Genomic DNA, 14,468 nt, shown 5'->3' on the forward strand with positions numbered 1-14,468 from the left:
ATCTGTCTTAAAATACACGGGCGGAAGAGGTTAATGTACTGTGTGGGACTGGGTGTGTGCACGTGAGATGTGTGTCAACTAATTATGTGCAGGTGTATTCCATCAGTACTAATCAGCTAGTGTGAGTGTCGGGAGTGTGTGCAAGTGAGATGTGTGTGACTAATGCTGCACAGGTGTATTCTATCAGTACTAATCAGCTACCTAAATTGACTCTACTCGTTCCGTGACGGACATCGCCGCGTACGAGGCCTCCTTTTCTGGGGAGGCGATGTAAACAGATCCAGTGTGCCCGGAGGTCTGGCGATGTCGTTCGGTCCATCGGAAAAGATGGAAATATCCAGTAATCTGACATGTGAACCAATGTCCAGTAGCTCTTGTCTTGTGTACAAAGGGTCAGCGCGAATAGACTGAACATGAGTATGCAAATAATTAGGGGTGTAACAATGCAATGCATCGATCCTAAGGTCGAATCGCATCGAATCGAATCGTGGTCAAATGAATATTGAATAGTTGCCTGAAGAATCGTAATAGAATTGAATCATATTTACACCCCTATTATTGACCTATAGTCCATTCATGCTGAGTGAATCAGTTCCCCCAGCCACATTTGTGTATACATTTATTTTTGGAGAATGAACCGATCAGGGGCGGCTAGGTGGTGTAGTGGGCAAGGCGCTCGCCACCAATGCAGGTGACGCTGGGTTCGAGCCCAGCTCTCCGCATTGCTATCAGCTTGGCTGGTCGTTCATACTAACACAATTGGCAGTGTTAGGGGTGGGAAAGCTGATGGGTGGGGATCGGACGTTGTGGACTGCGACTCCTACAGGTCGGTTGGTGCGCCTGCGCAGCAGAATCAGGAAGCGACGGAGCGGCGTGTCCCTCCCACGCAGACCCCCGCTGCTGAGAGATTGCGGGTGAAAAGATGCGACGGCTGCTTCCTCGAGTACCGGAGGGGACACGTGATGTAAGGCTTCGTCCACATTGCAGCCGGCTTGTGGGAGGCATGACCTAACGGCGTTCGAGACAGGGGAGGGTAGAATTGGACGATACGAAATTGGGATGGGAGAAAAATAGAAAATGGGAGAAAAAAGTAGATCAAAAAAAATAAGAGAATTAACCGATCAAAAATGTATCGAATCGAATCATGGTCAAATGAAGAGATTTCATGATGCATTGAATCGTTGCCTGAAGAATCATAATCGAATCGAATCGTTGTTGGGTCGAATCATTACACCCCTACAAATAATAGTTGATTTGCCGTTCCTGGCGAGACAATGAGCCGCTCTCCTAGCAAAAAAAATTACTCAAAAAGTAGGCGAGACTGCCACCTATCGGGATTCGATCGTCATCACAATGTTACAAAATCCATACAGAATGTCAGGAGGACTGTCTAGTATCATAATAAGAAATTTAAAACGAATATACCGTAATTTTCTGACTATAAGCCGCAGCTTTTTCCCCCATTTTTCGACCCTGCGGCTTATATAACGGTGCGGCTTATATGTGACTCGACGTGACCAAACCCGAAAATGTTAAAATTTTAATATTGCTTTTTTGACTGCATTGAAATGTTATTTATCTGTTCCCTTATTTGCTAAACTTAATAAAACTTGTAAATGAGTTAATTCTTGTTATTTGTCCGACAGTATTGTGTCCCAATGCTGGTGGGAAGACAGTAATTAAACATTAAAACACCTGCGGCTTATAGTCCAGTGCGGCTTATATATGTACACATCATTCAATTTAGCTGCTGCGGCTTATATTCAGGTGCGGCTTATAGTGCTAAAATTTCGGTACTCGTTTTTGGCAGTCAATGAGTTAAGAGCATTGTGTTCATTAACACATTGAGTGCCAGCAGCGGGTGCACTATTTATCGCTTGAATGCCAGCCTTTTGGGACAGATTTTCCGATATTTCATGATTTTTGCGGAGCTATTTCTATATTCTATGGCTATGTGTCTAATACGCCCGTCGCTTATCAATGACTTGCTTGCAGTCAACATGTACGAAAGGGATAGTTTTTCGGTACATTTCCTTTTTTTTTTTTTTTTTTTTTTACTTCATTTTTTAGCGTTTATCGCTTTTCTGGTCAAGCATGACCGACAGATGCAGGGTGAAACGGGAGGGAGAACAGGGGAAGACATTCGGCAAATGACGGCGGGTCCGGGAATCAAACTCGGAGTCAACCAGATCCGTGACGCAGCACGGTATTCCCCGACGCTTTCGCGTCGAGGTACATGGTGAGCTACTGGAGCTCCCCTGGTACATTTCCGTTTTATACCGTTTTGAATACGAGTATAGTTTTGGAAATTTCTAGGAAAAATAAAGATTCCACAGGAATCGCCCTTTACTGGAATACACACAACACGTTGTCATTTTCCGGCTGATTTATTAATCGTTTTCAAATAAATGCTAGATTATCGATAGTATATGTGTACTTATGCACGCTAGAGAAGTGGGCTGAAAAATCTATTATCTATGACCTGGTCAGCGCTAACGTCATATACACACACACACACATAGGGGACACGTTGTGAAATATGTGAAAAAAACATCTGATTACCCCAAAACTGGTAAAATAAAGTCCTTACCTCACATCAGATGTTCTGCAAAATGATTATTCCAATTCCTGATCGCCATTCCAAATATCGATCGCGTTTATTGATCCAATGATCCAACCTCGAAACACATAATCCACGCTGCTCTGAGGGTCCCCAATGAATGCAATAGTCTCGGGTTACATTGCCTGAGAAGTAAAATGTGGAATCCGGAGTAATTTTTTCACATGCATTTTCATTGAGTCCATTCCAATGGGTGCAATACCATCCGGGAGACGATAGGGGGCAGTATTTGCCCTTTTCGAGCTCATAGACAGTCCCAATGATAACGTGAGGCTGGATTGATGAAAAATGTATGGATATCACTAATAAAAGAAATAACGATTAAATAACGAGATTTCTCGTCATTGGCACTCAACGCATGGCGGCCAACAACAAGATTTATCGTCGTTGGCACTCAATGTGTTAATTTAGAGTACTTTATTATCTAAAGATGGTGAGTTATAGTATTGTGTTAATTCGAAGTTAAAGACAGTAGAGGTTGAGTACTTTATTATCTAAAGATGGTAAATTAGAGTGATCATGTTCATTCATAGTTAACCTGTTAAGCCCTAGCCATATTTTCAGAAAATCCGCCTAAAAGTACATACCCAAGTAAATGTTTTTTTCAAAGATTGCTCCACTTCTACAAGCCAATTTGCATGTTCTTGGTATCTAGGGACATTTATGGACCTCAGGGAATGTATTCCCAGTATTACCAATCAGAAATATTGTGTCCGTTACTAGGCTTGAGTAAATTGTGATGAAACATGCAAAAAATGACCAGACATGAAAAACTGCCACTGAGCTTGTTCAATACCTTCTTGAGATCACATGTACAAAGAATCCAAGGAAATTAATAAAGTGAAGATGATTAAACAGAAGATTTTGTAGATACAGTACTGAATTCTGCCATTTAAATATTATTATAGAATATAGAATAGCAGGCCTATACATTACCTTATTATAGCCATGTTGCACATCTATGGATCGGGCCAAATCTACTGGTTCCAATGACAGAGTTCAATTTGGATTTAGTATCACCAGGCGTGCAGGCTTCCTCTCAACTTCACAAAGACCAAGGAAATTATTATCGATTTGTGTTCCCAGTTTCGGAAATATTGTGTCTGCTTGAGTAAATTGTAATGAATCAAAGGATTTTTTTTTCATCTTTGATGGTGAATAAGACCATGCTAACATTGACTAAAAGTGAAAAGATGCCACTGAGCTCATTCAGCACCTTCTTGAGATCAAAATCTAAGCAAATGAACAAAGGACAGATTTACAGGTTTTTTTGTAGATACAGTACTGAATTTTGCCATCCGGACACATTCAATATGAAATATGAATATAGAATATCAGGCCTATAAATTACCTTATTATGACCATACAATCATGTCATACATCTAAGGATCGGCCCAAATCTCCTCTTTCCAATGCCAGAGTTAAATCTGGATTTAGTACCACCAGGTGCCCGATATAGGGCAGCGAAGACTGTGAATGAAATCTACTGTAAGTAAAGTTACTTTTGTATAATGTCCATAGCTCCACCATTTTTTACCGGATTGAGACGCGTTCTTTTGCCAGACGTTCACAGAAAGGTATTTTATGGCAATAACGTTGAGGTTTGTTCGACCCGTGAGATATAATCACGTCAATATTTTTTTTCCCACGTCAAGCGGCTGCAGCTTTGACTGTGGCTGGTGTGAGCTGGGTAGTGTAGTTTTATAAAATGTCTACGTCCATCGAAAGCCCTAGTTCTCCTCTTTCTAAGGACTACAACGTAGTCACGTCTAAGCTCATATTTAGCTAATAACAAACGTAGTGCTGAAAATATATACACTTTGACTGCTGTTATGATAGGCTTAGGGTCTTTATTCTTGGCTACATTTGAAAAAGAAACACAACATCACTTAATACGGACTGTGTTGATCTATTTGTGATGTGAAATAAACCTCTTTAGCCCGAGCGGTCCATCGGCGGACCACAAATGACATCACGTCATAAATCCATCTCTCCAGACTGTATGACATTAAGTAGCGTTTTTTTTCAAATGTATCTAATAGTAAAGACCCTAACCATGTCACAACAGCAGTCATATTGTATATTTTCAGCAATACATTTGTTTACCAATAGGTTAAAGGTCCCCTATCTTATAAATGGCCTTTGCAGTGGTTTGCATTGTTTTATAGCAATGTGGGGTTGTACCAACACTGACTAGGTGTGAAATTCTCATTCAGGCGCATTCCTCCAGTTCAGCTGACAAAAGATTCCCCCCCACTAAACCAAGCCATTCTGAATTTAGCGGATCTGTGATGTGTAAGAATTCTGATCTGCATACCTCAGCTCCTTCTTTGGGTGTAGCCACCGCCCACAATCTCTCTCTCTCTCTCTCTCTCTCTCTCTCTCTCTCTCTCTCTCTCTCTCTCTCTCTCTCTCTCTCCATAGACTCACAGGAATAGTGTAAAATTGCCCAAATAGTGAAAGAAATAGCAAACTAGTTCCCCTTTAAAGTGTTATTAGTCAGATTTTAGTTTATGGAATGTCTTAATAATTGTGCTAATATCCGCCATTTTGAATGAGCGAAACGCTGCCAGTTGTAGTCATATTAGTACAGGGCATCCAGAGCTCTCAATGAGCGTTGAAATTTCCTAGCGATTTCCAGCTTCCTGCAAGCAAATGACTTCCTGATTATTATTTTTTATTTCTCTGGATTATATACCACAAAACTGAACGTTATTGGCATAGATAGGGGCGCAGTTAGTTTTTCTACCTTCTGTGAACATCTAGCAACCATCCGTGTTGAAATCCGATAAAAAATGGCGGACCTGTCGCAAGAATAAAAAGCTGACTGTATTTACAGTAGATTTCATTCTCGGTTCTTCCTGAATAGAATCTTTATTGTCATTGTTGGTACAATGAAATTGGGTTTAGAGCAGGGGTCTCAAACTCGCGGCCCACGGGCTAATTGCGGCCCGCTGGATGATATTTTGCGGCCCCCTACTTGACATCAAAGTTTAGTTTAGTGTTAGTGCGGCCCGCGCGCAACTTTTTGCCGAGTCGTTGCGCGAGTTGGAAGTTTTATTTATTTGATCACTTGTAGGCTACCATAGCGCAGGCTCATGACAGCAACGTTACGTTAGTGACTTGGTTGAAACGTGATTCCGGAGTGATACCAAGTAAAGTGGAAGGCAAATGCATCCTCGCTATCTCCTCTGCAAGCAGTGCTCTGCATGTCCGGCTGCACTGCCACTGTCTGTCTGTGTACTCTGCTCTGGTCCAATCACATTCAGCGTCCCGTCAGCGTTTTCCCCCCCACCCACAGTCTGCGAATCAGATGCAGAGTAGGGCGGGTCTTCACGGAATGCGTGTCGTCTCTTTCAGTCCGAGTCAGAGCAGAGAGTTGACAGCGCATCTACAGTAGCCTCGTTCCCAGTTTTATCTCTGTGAGATAAATGTAGCTAGTAGCCTAGTTTCGCCAGCAGGCAGCCAGCAGAAAAATATGGCATGTTCAAAGATGGCCAGTAAAACAAAAGTCGACTGCAATTCAAAGGTGAATGGACTGAAAAATATGCGTTCATCCAGAGTCCCAGCACCAAACCAATGTGACTAATATGCCAAGAAACGGTAGCTCTTGTGAAGAGTGGCAATTTGAAACACCACTACGAAACAAAACAGTTATTTTGATGCAACCTTTCCTCAAAATTCTGTGCTAAGAACCAAAAAAATAAATGGAATGAAATCATCATATCAAGCTGCAAGCAGAATTATTGTTAAATCTATGTCACAACGAGAAAAAGCAACCAAGTCCTCACTCAGTGGCATGGGTGTTGGCTAAACACAAGAAGCCATTCTCTCTCTCTGAGAGAGAGACCATGTTTGAAGGCAAACAAAAGCAAACCCCCCTCAGATCGCACAGCAACCAGAATAACTGAAATACTGGCTGGTGATTTGATTAAACTGCCTTGTGATAGAATAAAAAAATGCACAGTGCATTTCCATAGCTGCATGTCCACTGACACCACTGAGAAGCCTATGTTCTGAAGAACCGTTCATGTTCTGAAGAACTGTTCATGTTCTGAAATGTTATTGCTAAAGATTGAGAAGATTGGATCAGTTGTACTTTTTTTTGGAATACTTGAAACTCTTTTTTTGTGGAATATTTGCGGCCCAGCCTCACCCAGACTCTACCTCCAGCGGCCCCCAGGTAAATTGAGTTTGAGACCCCTGGTTAGAGCATCACCACTGGCATACAAACATACTGAATATAGCATATACATAATAATAATATCAATAATAACAATGTCCCAAGTGCAATAGTGCTAGTGCAATAAATAGTACAGTGACAGTCCAGTTGAGTTAATGGATGGAGGGGGGGGGGGGGGGGGGGGCGGGGGCCGTTGGCTTGGACGGAATAGTGTATAGTGCGGCAATGCAAATCCGGTTCACAGTTATTGTTGTAATGTAGAAGTGGGAGTTATGTCACCGGGGTTGGGGATGGGGGGTGCAAGGGGGGGTGGGGGGGGGCAAGTTGATCGTTGGGCAGCCTGACAGCCAGTGGATAGAGGCTGTTGGTCAGTCTGCTAGTACCGGACTGGATGGATCTGTACCTTCGACCAGAGGGCAGCAGTTGGAAAAGATGGTGTGCTGGGTGGAACTGGTCCTGTAGGATGTTATTCACATGACGTAGGCAGCGGGAGGTGAAGACTGTGGAGATATCTGGAAGGCTAGCTCCAGTGATCCTCGCAGCCTTGACCACTCTGTGGATGGTCTCCTTCTCTGCCCTGGTGCAGCTGGAGAACCACACCAGTAGTCCGTAGGTGAGCACACTCTCTACTGCGCAGTGATAGAAGTTAGCCATCAGTCCCTGTGGGAGTTTTGCCCATTTAGCACTAGCACAGCCATGGAGAAAATGCCACTAATTCCCGCCAGGAACGGATCAGATGACCCGACAGCTTATGAGAAAAATAAACAGTGTAAACTTTGTAATTACCTCTGAATATAAAAATATGAGGTTTACCACAATGAAATGTAGGTTTGAGTGACATAAAAAAAAAATAATAATAATAATAATAATTGAATAAAAAAATATATATAATCTTTTATTTTATTCTTTTTGGATGGAAGAGCCACACATTGACAGGCAAAGAGCCACATGTGGCTCGCGAGCCACGGGTTGGCCACCCCTGCGCTAGACGCTCGCAAAGTGCTGTGACTTTCGTCTGTGCCAACAGCCCATATGTGGAATAACGTTCTAATTACATTTTCCTGAAGTCATTTTGAAATTTCAGAAACCGTGCCAGATAAAACGGGTACTTTTAGGAAAAGTCATTGAGTGACAGAGCTGGAGCTCAACCGAGTGATGAAGATACATTTATTGAAAATGCCTAGGGGTCATTTGACCCCTTGTCGGCTGTGCTAGTGTTAAGTTTCCATAGATAGAAAAGGCGTTGCTGTGCTTTCCCTACAGCAGAGGTAATGTTAATCCCCCAGGACAGGTCATCAGTCATAGTCACGCCCAGAAACTTAAAATTTGAAACCCTCTCCACCTCCTCGCTTCCAATGAGGAGTGGAGAGTGGCTGAGGTCACCAGTCCTGCGGAAATCGATAATCATTTCCTTGGTCTTCGTGGAGTTGAGGGCAAGCCTGCACGCCTGGTGATACTAAATCCAAATTGAACTCTGTCATTGGAACCAGTAGATTTGGCCTGATCCATAGATGTGCAACATGGCTATAATAAGGTAATTTATAGGCCTGCTATTCTATATTCTATAATAATATTTAAATGGCAGAATTCAGTACTGTATCTACAAAATCTTCTGTTTAATCATCTTCCCTTTATTAATTTCCTTAGATTCGTTGTACATGTGATCTCAAGAAGGTACTGAACAAGCTCAGTGGCAATTTTTCATGTCTGGTCATTTTTAGCATGTTTCATCACAATTTACTCAAGCCTAGTAACGGACACAATATTTCTGATTGGGAATACTGGGAATACATTCCCTGAGATCCATATATGTCCCTAGATACAGTACCAAGAACATGCAAATGGACCTTGTAGAAGTGGAGCAATCTTCCATTCCATGTTTTTTTAGGCGGATTTTCAGAAAATAGGGCTAGGGCTTAATACAGTAGGTTGAGTACTTTCTTGTGATATATCACATTCACACTCTTGGCAAACTACAAATAATTTGGATGGACTTTAAAACTATGGGCTGGGGCGCAGGTTCAACTACCAGGTTGCACTTAGTGTAAGAACGATGACGTGCAGCACAGAGAGCTATGCAGGCGCTGACCTCGTCATTGACCTGGAACTATCATGGAAGTAGCGTGGTGTACAGTAGGCATGGGTTCTCAGCACTAATGTGAACTACACGGCACATGTCGACATTGAAAGGCTTCACAGGCATATGGCTGGAGAGAGGCCTCACCATGATTCTGCATTCTGGGTTTGTGGGTTTGACCATTTTGTAGATAAGGATCCAGGAAGTAAGGATGACTTTTGGATGACATTCTATGCATGTACATCTGTGTTTATGTGATATTGTGTAATCGTATGTATGTTTTAATTAGGTATGCGGTGCACCAATGGGTGTCAAATATTAGGTTGATATTAGGCTAACATAGGAAATCAGTATCAGAAAAGTACTTGTAACATGTCAGCAATCAAAGCATTTTCAACCCTTTTCACACTTGGATGGATGTTATTTCTCTCTACTGGAGGCAAATTAATGTTCCGTACAATTATGGAAAATAAGCATTTCATTTAGTGGTAGAGTCAACGCGGTTTGCAACAAGGACCTTGTAGACTCGACCACTAAGTTACGTGTTTATTTCACATAATTTAGCTTGGTTGAGTTACATTCCAAATGATAGAGAATCACAGTTTATCTTTCAAGTATTGTAAATTGGTGTGGGCAGTGGACAACTGTTATTTGTCTGTGTCCTTAGTTGTAAACAGTGTGTGTGTTGTTGATGGCAGGTGGACATTAAGAACCAGGGCAAGACTGCACTGCAGGTGGCGGCTCACCAGGGCCACATGGAGGTGGTGAAGGCTCTTCTGCAGGCCAACAGCTCCATACAAGTGAAGGACGAGGACGGAGACACTGCCCTGCACTACACCGCCTTCGGGTGAGAGACCACACACACAGTACCCTCTTGATTTCAGGGACATTTAGTGCTTTTCGGAGCAGCTCTATGAACAAAGCTCTTTTTGTTTTGGAATTGGAAAGGAATGAGCCTGCAACCATAGCTTCCTCATGACAGAATGTCCCACAGAGGACAGTGAGAGACCAGCACTGAGGAATCACTCTGGAACAACACATGACATCTTAACAGAAAAAAGATGGGAACAAAATGTAAAACACACAAAAGATTTGGGAATTCTTTTGTCCCTTCATTGCAATTTCATGAGCAACTGATCAAGTCTCAAGGGCATTTTTACCCCAAGCCACAGATGCCTGAGTAAACAAACTTGCAGACCATGTAGTAGTCAAAGGGTTGCTGGTTCAATCCCTGGTACCATCAGTAACCAATACTACCGAAGTGCCCCTGAGCAAGGGCACCTAACCCCACCTATGTTAACAAACCTTCCCAAAGGGCGGGTATATGAGCTAACATCAGCTAAATACTGTTACATAATTAGGAGAAATTGGTTGGTTGGATCTTTGTGGTTTTGTAACATATTTGTAAAACTACACCATACATACTCTACACAACAAACATTCAATTATGACAAACATTTATTTAAGAGGGTTTGGAGGGTGTTTGTCAGGCCCTGTGCACATTCAGTCCACGTGTAAATTAAAGTTACGTGGTGGTTCCATGCGATACTGCCATCAGAAGGTTGATGTCCTGGTCAATTGAAACACATTGAAAATGTCAAATATCAGTCCAGGAAAATCAGAAGGTTACAGGTTCTGTACTCAAAGGACACAGCTAGAGCAGCTAGAGCACACTATACTAGTAGGAGTGGGAATCACCAGGACCATCACATCTCTATACTATTGTTTTTAGTTTTTTCTCTGAAATGATGCATTGGGATGTGTTGCAGACCACCCGCATTTCATTGTATACTTGTATGCCGTGACAAATAAAACTCTTGACTTGGGGCGGCTACGTGGCATAGTGGGCAAGGCACTCGCCACGAATGCGGAGACGCTGGGCTCGCCTGTTCGAGCCCAGTGCTCCACATTGCTTTCAGTTTAGCTGGTCGTTCATACTAATACACATTGGCCGTATTAGGGGGTGGGAAACTTATGGGTGGGGATCGGGCGTTGTGGACAGCGACTCCTACAGGTCGGTTGGTGCGCCTGTGCAGTAGAATCAGGAAGTGTCGGGGGCAGCTTGAGCCTCCCACGCGTTACTCCTCGCCACTGAGAGATCGAGCTGCGCAGGTGAAAAGATGCGACTGCTGTTACCTCAAGTACCGGAGGGGATTTGTGCTATGTATGACTTAGTCCACATTGCAGCCGGCTTGTGGGAGGCAAGAAACAGCGTTCGTGACAGGCGAGGGTTGAATTGGATGATACGAAATTGGGATGGGAGAAAATATAGAAAATGGGAGAAAAAGTGGATAAAAAAAATAAATAAAACTCTTGACTTGACTTGACAGTTGCATTGAGAAGACGTTTGACTGCACATTGTATCCTTGCACATTTTGATCTATAATGTTCAGGAAGTGTGGCGGAAAATGCTCTCAGTAATGAGGAACAGTGACTCAACAAGGATGTTTACAAGGACAATGCCATCTGAGCATGTTTCACTTCTGTGGTTTTTATCTATTTCTGAATTAAACAGGATGTTGGGCAGGACTACTATAATGGGAGGCAGGATAACGATCAATGATCTAATTTTATTGGATGGAATTTTGTATGTATCAATGCAGGATGGGTCAGTGACAAAATGTTGTCATCTTCGAGTAATAGCGAGGAATGGAATTCTGATATACCAGAAATAAAAGGATATTTGTGATGTTTTTGCATAATTGGTGCCTTCGTCTTATTCACCTCACTGACATATTGGTAAAGTCTGATGTAATGTGAGGTACAGATGCGGCAAGTGACCGTTCAATGTTAAAACCTAGCTAAACATTTACTGTGTGTATACTACTGGTTAATCTCTTTACTGTATGTGTGTATACTACTGGTTCATCTCTTTACTGTATGTGTGTGTGTGTATACTACTGGTTCATCTCTTTACTGTATGTGTGTGTGTATACTACTGGTTCATCTCTTTACTGTATGTGTGTGTATACTACTGGTTAATCTGTTTACTGTGTGTGTGTGTGTGTGTGTGTGTGTGTGTGTGTGTGTGCGTGCGCACGCACACATTGGTCTGTGTACCACTGGTTCATGTCTTTACTGTGTGTGTGTGTGTGCGCGAGCGCATTGGTCTGTGTGTACTACTGGTTCATGTCTTTACTGTGTGTGTGTGTTGTGTTTGTGAGCAGTAACCAGGCAGAGATTGCACGGCTGCTGCTGAGCAAGGGGGCCAACGTCAACCTGCTGAACAACTCCATGTGCACAGCGCTACACATCGCTGTCAACAAGGGCTTCACCGACGTGGTGCGCGTGCTGTCTGAGCACTCAGCCGACGTCAACCTGCAGGTAAGAGAGAGGGCATCGGTACACTACACACTGAGTAAGAGAGAGGGCATCGGTACACTACACACTGAGTAAGAGAGAGGGCATCGGTACACTACACACTGAGTAAGAGAGAGGGCATCGGTACACTACACACTGAGTAAGAGAGAGGGCATCGGTACACTACACACTGAGTAAGAGAGAGGGCATCGGTACACTACACACTGAGTAAGAGAGAGGGCATCGGTACACTACACACTGAGTAAGAGAGAGGCCATCGGTACACTACACACTGAGTAAGAGAGAGGGCATCGGTACACTACACACTGAGTAAGAGAGAGGGCATCGGTACACTACACACTGAGTAAGAGAGAGGGCATCGGTACACTACACACTGAGTAAGAGAGAGGCCATCGGTACACTACACACTGAGTAGGAGAGGCCATCGGTACACTACACACTGAGTAGGAGAGGCCATCGGTACACTACACACTGAGTAAGAGAGGCCATCGGTACACTACACAGTACACACTGAGTAGGAGAGGCCATCGGTACACTACACACTGAGTAGGAGAGGCCATCGGTACACTACACACTGAGTAGGAGAGGCCATCGGTACACTACACACTGAGTAAGAGAGGCCATCGGTACACTACACACTGAGTAGGAGAGGCCATCGGTACACTACACACTGAGTAAGAGAGGCCATCGGTACACTACACACTGAGTAGGAGAGAGGGCATCGGTACACTACACACTGAGTAAGAGAGGCCATCGGTACACTACACACTGAGTAGGAGAGAGGGCATCGGTACACTACACAGTACACACTGAGTAGGAGAGGCCATCGGTACACTACACACTGAGTAAGAGAGAGGGCATCGGTACACTACACACTGAGTAAGAGAGAGGGCATCGGTACACTACACACTGAGTAAGAGAGAGGGCATCGGTACACTACACACTGAGTAAGAGAGAGGGCATCGGTACACTACACACTGAGTAAGAGAGAGGGCATCGGTACACTACACACTGAGTAGGAGAGGCCATCGGTACACTACACACTGAGTAAGAGAGAGGGCATCGGTACACTACACACTGAGTAGGAGAGGCCATCGGTACACTACACACTGAGTAAGAGAGAGGCCATCCATCGGTACACTACACACTGAGTAGGAGAGGCCATCGGTACACTACACACTGAGTAAGAGAGAGGCCATCGGTACACTACACAGTACACACTGAGTAGGAGAGGCCATCGGTACACTACACAGTGAGTGGAGCATGGCTGGCGTAGCTAAGTCACCGCTAAACTAGACCTAGGGTCAAGTAGAATCTGAATAACATGCAGCAGAGAACTAAAACTAGAGTAAAGTTTCAAGTTCAAGTTTCAAGTGTCTTTATTAGTTGTCATACAGAAGTACAGAATACTTTTATACAAAATGCTTCTTTCTGTTACGCTCCAGAGACTGTGCTGGACAAAAATAGATAAGTATAAAATAAGTATAGCAAGTATAAAATAGAAGTCAAGTACGTAGACAAAAGTGTTCAGTATATACATATATACAATGTACAATGCAGAGTAGAAGTAACTGAGTTACAATACAATATACTATACAGTGCAAAGCAGAAATGGGATGAGGTACAATTTAGGTATAATTTACAGTAAGGTGTAATGAGGTATGGGTTGTAGTGCAAATTCTTTACCAATAAATATGAAGTGTGTTTAGGTGTTCTAAAGTGGGTAAAGTGGGTGCTGCAGTGAGTTGTTTGTTTAAAGTGAGTGTGTGCGTGTGGATGTGTGTGCTGTGAGTGCAGTTGATGGTTGTTACATAGTGTTATTGTTCATTATAGAAGCTTCTTCTGAGTCTCTCTGTGCTTGCCATGAGACTCCGGTATCGCTTGCCTGACCGCAGCAGTTCAAAGATGCAGTTGTTTGGGTGGCTGGAGTCTTTGATAATTCTCTTAGCCTTACCCATGCACTGCTTGTTGTAAATGTCCTGGAGAGTGGGAAGCCCCCCTCCAATTGTGCGTTCGGCTGAACGGGCCACTCTCTGTAGTCTGCTACGGTCTTGTGCGAACTAAAAGGATGTTCCCTGTTTATTTTACGTCTTTTCTCAAACCGTAGTTAGTCAGTAGTAGGACTGAGCTAAGTCTAGGTCATCACTCTGTATTCCAGTTGTGTAGAGTTCTGGAGTGAGACCATAACCAGTGTGGTTTTTAGAGTTCTGGAGTGAGACCATAACCAGCGTGGTTTTTAGAGTTCTGGAGTGAGACCATAACCAGCG

General features: G+C 43.4%; 1 protein-coding gene across 3 annotated transcripts in view; it reads left to right on the top strand.

The window, feature by feature from the left end:
- mib2 (MIB E3 ubiquitin protein ligase 2) overlaps window positions 1–14,468 on the top strand; it is a 185,510-nt gene that overhangs the window by 133,827 nt on the left and 37,215 nt on the right. For all 3 annotated transcript variants that reach the window (XM_084332644.1, XM_084332643.1, XM_084332645.1), the window contains 2 exons: window positions 9,579–9,727; window positions 12,048–12,204. In XM_084332644.1, coding sequence (XP_084188770.1) covers window positions 9,579–9,727; window positions 12,048–12,204 — 306 coding nt within the window. The remainder of the gene's footprint in view (window positions 1–9,578; window positions 9,728–12,047; window positions 12,205–14,468) is intronic.

This window comes from Notolepis coatsorum (genome assembly GCF_963971535.1).
Source record: "Notolepis coatsorum genome assembly, chromosome: 17".
In the NCBI taxonomy this organism is placed as follows: Eukaryota; Metazoa; Chordata; class Actinopteri; order Aulopiformes; family Paralepididae; genus Notolepis; species Notolepis coatsorum.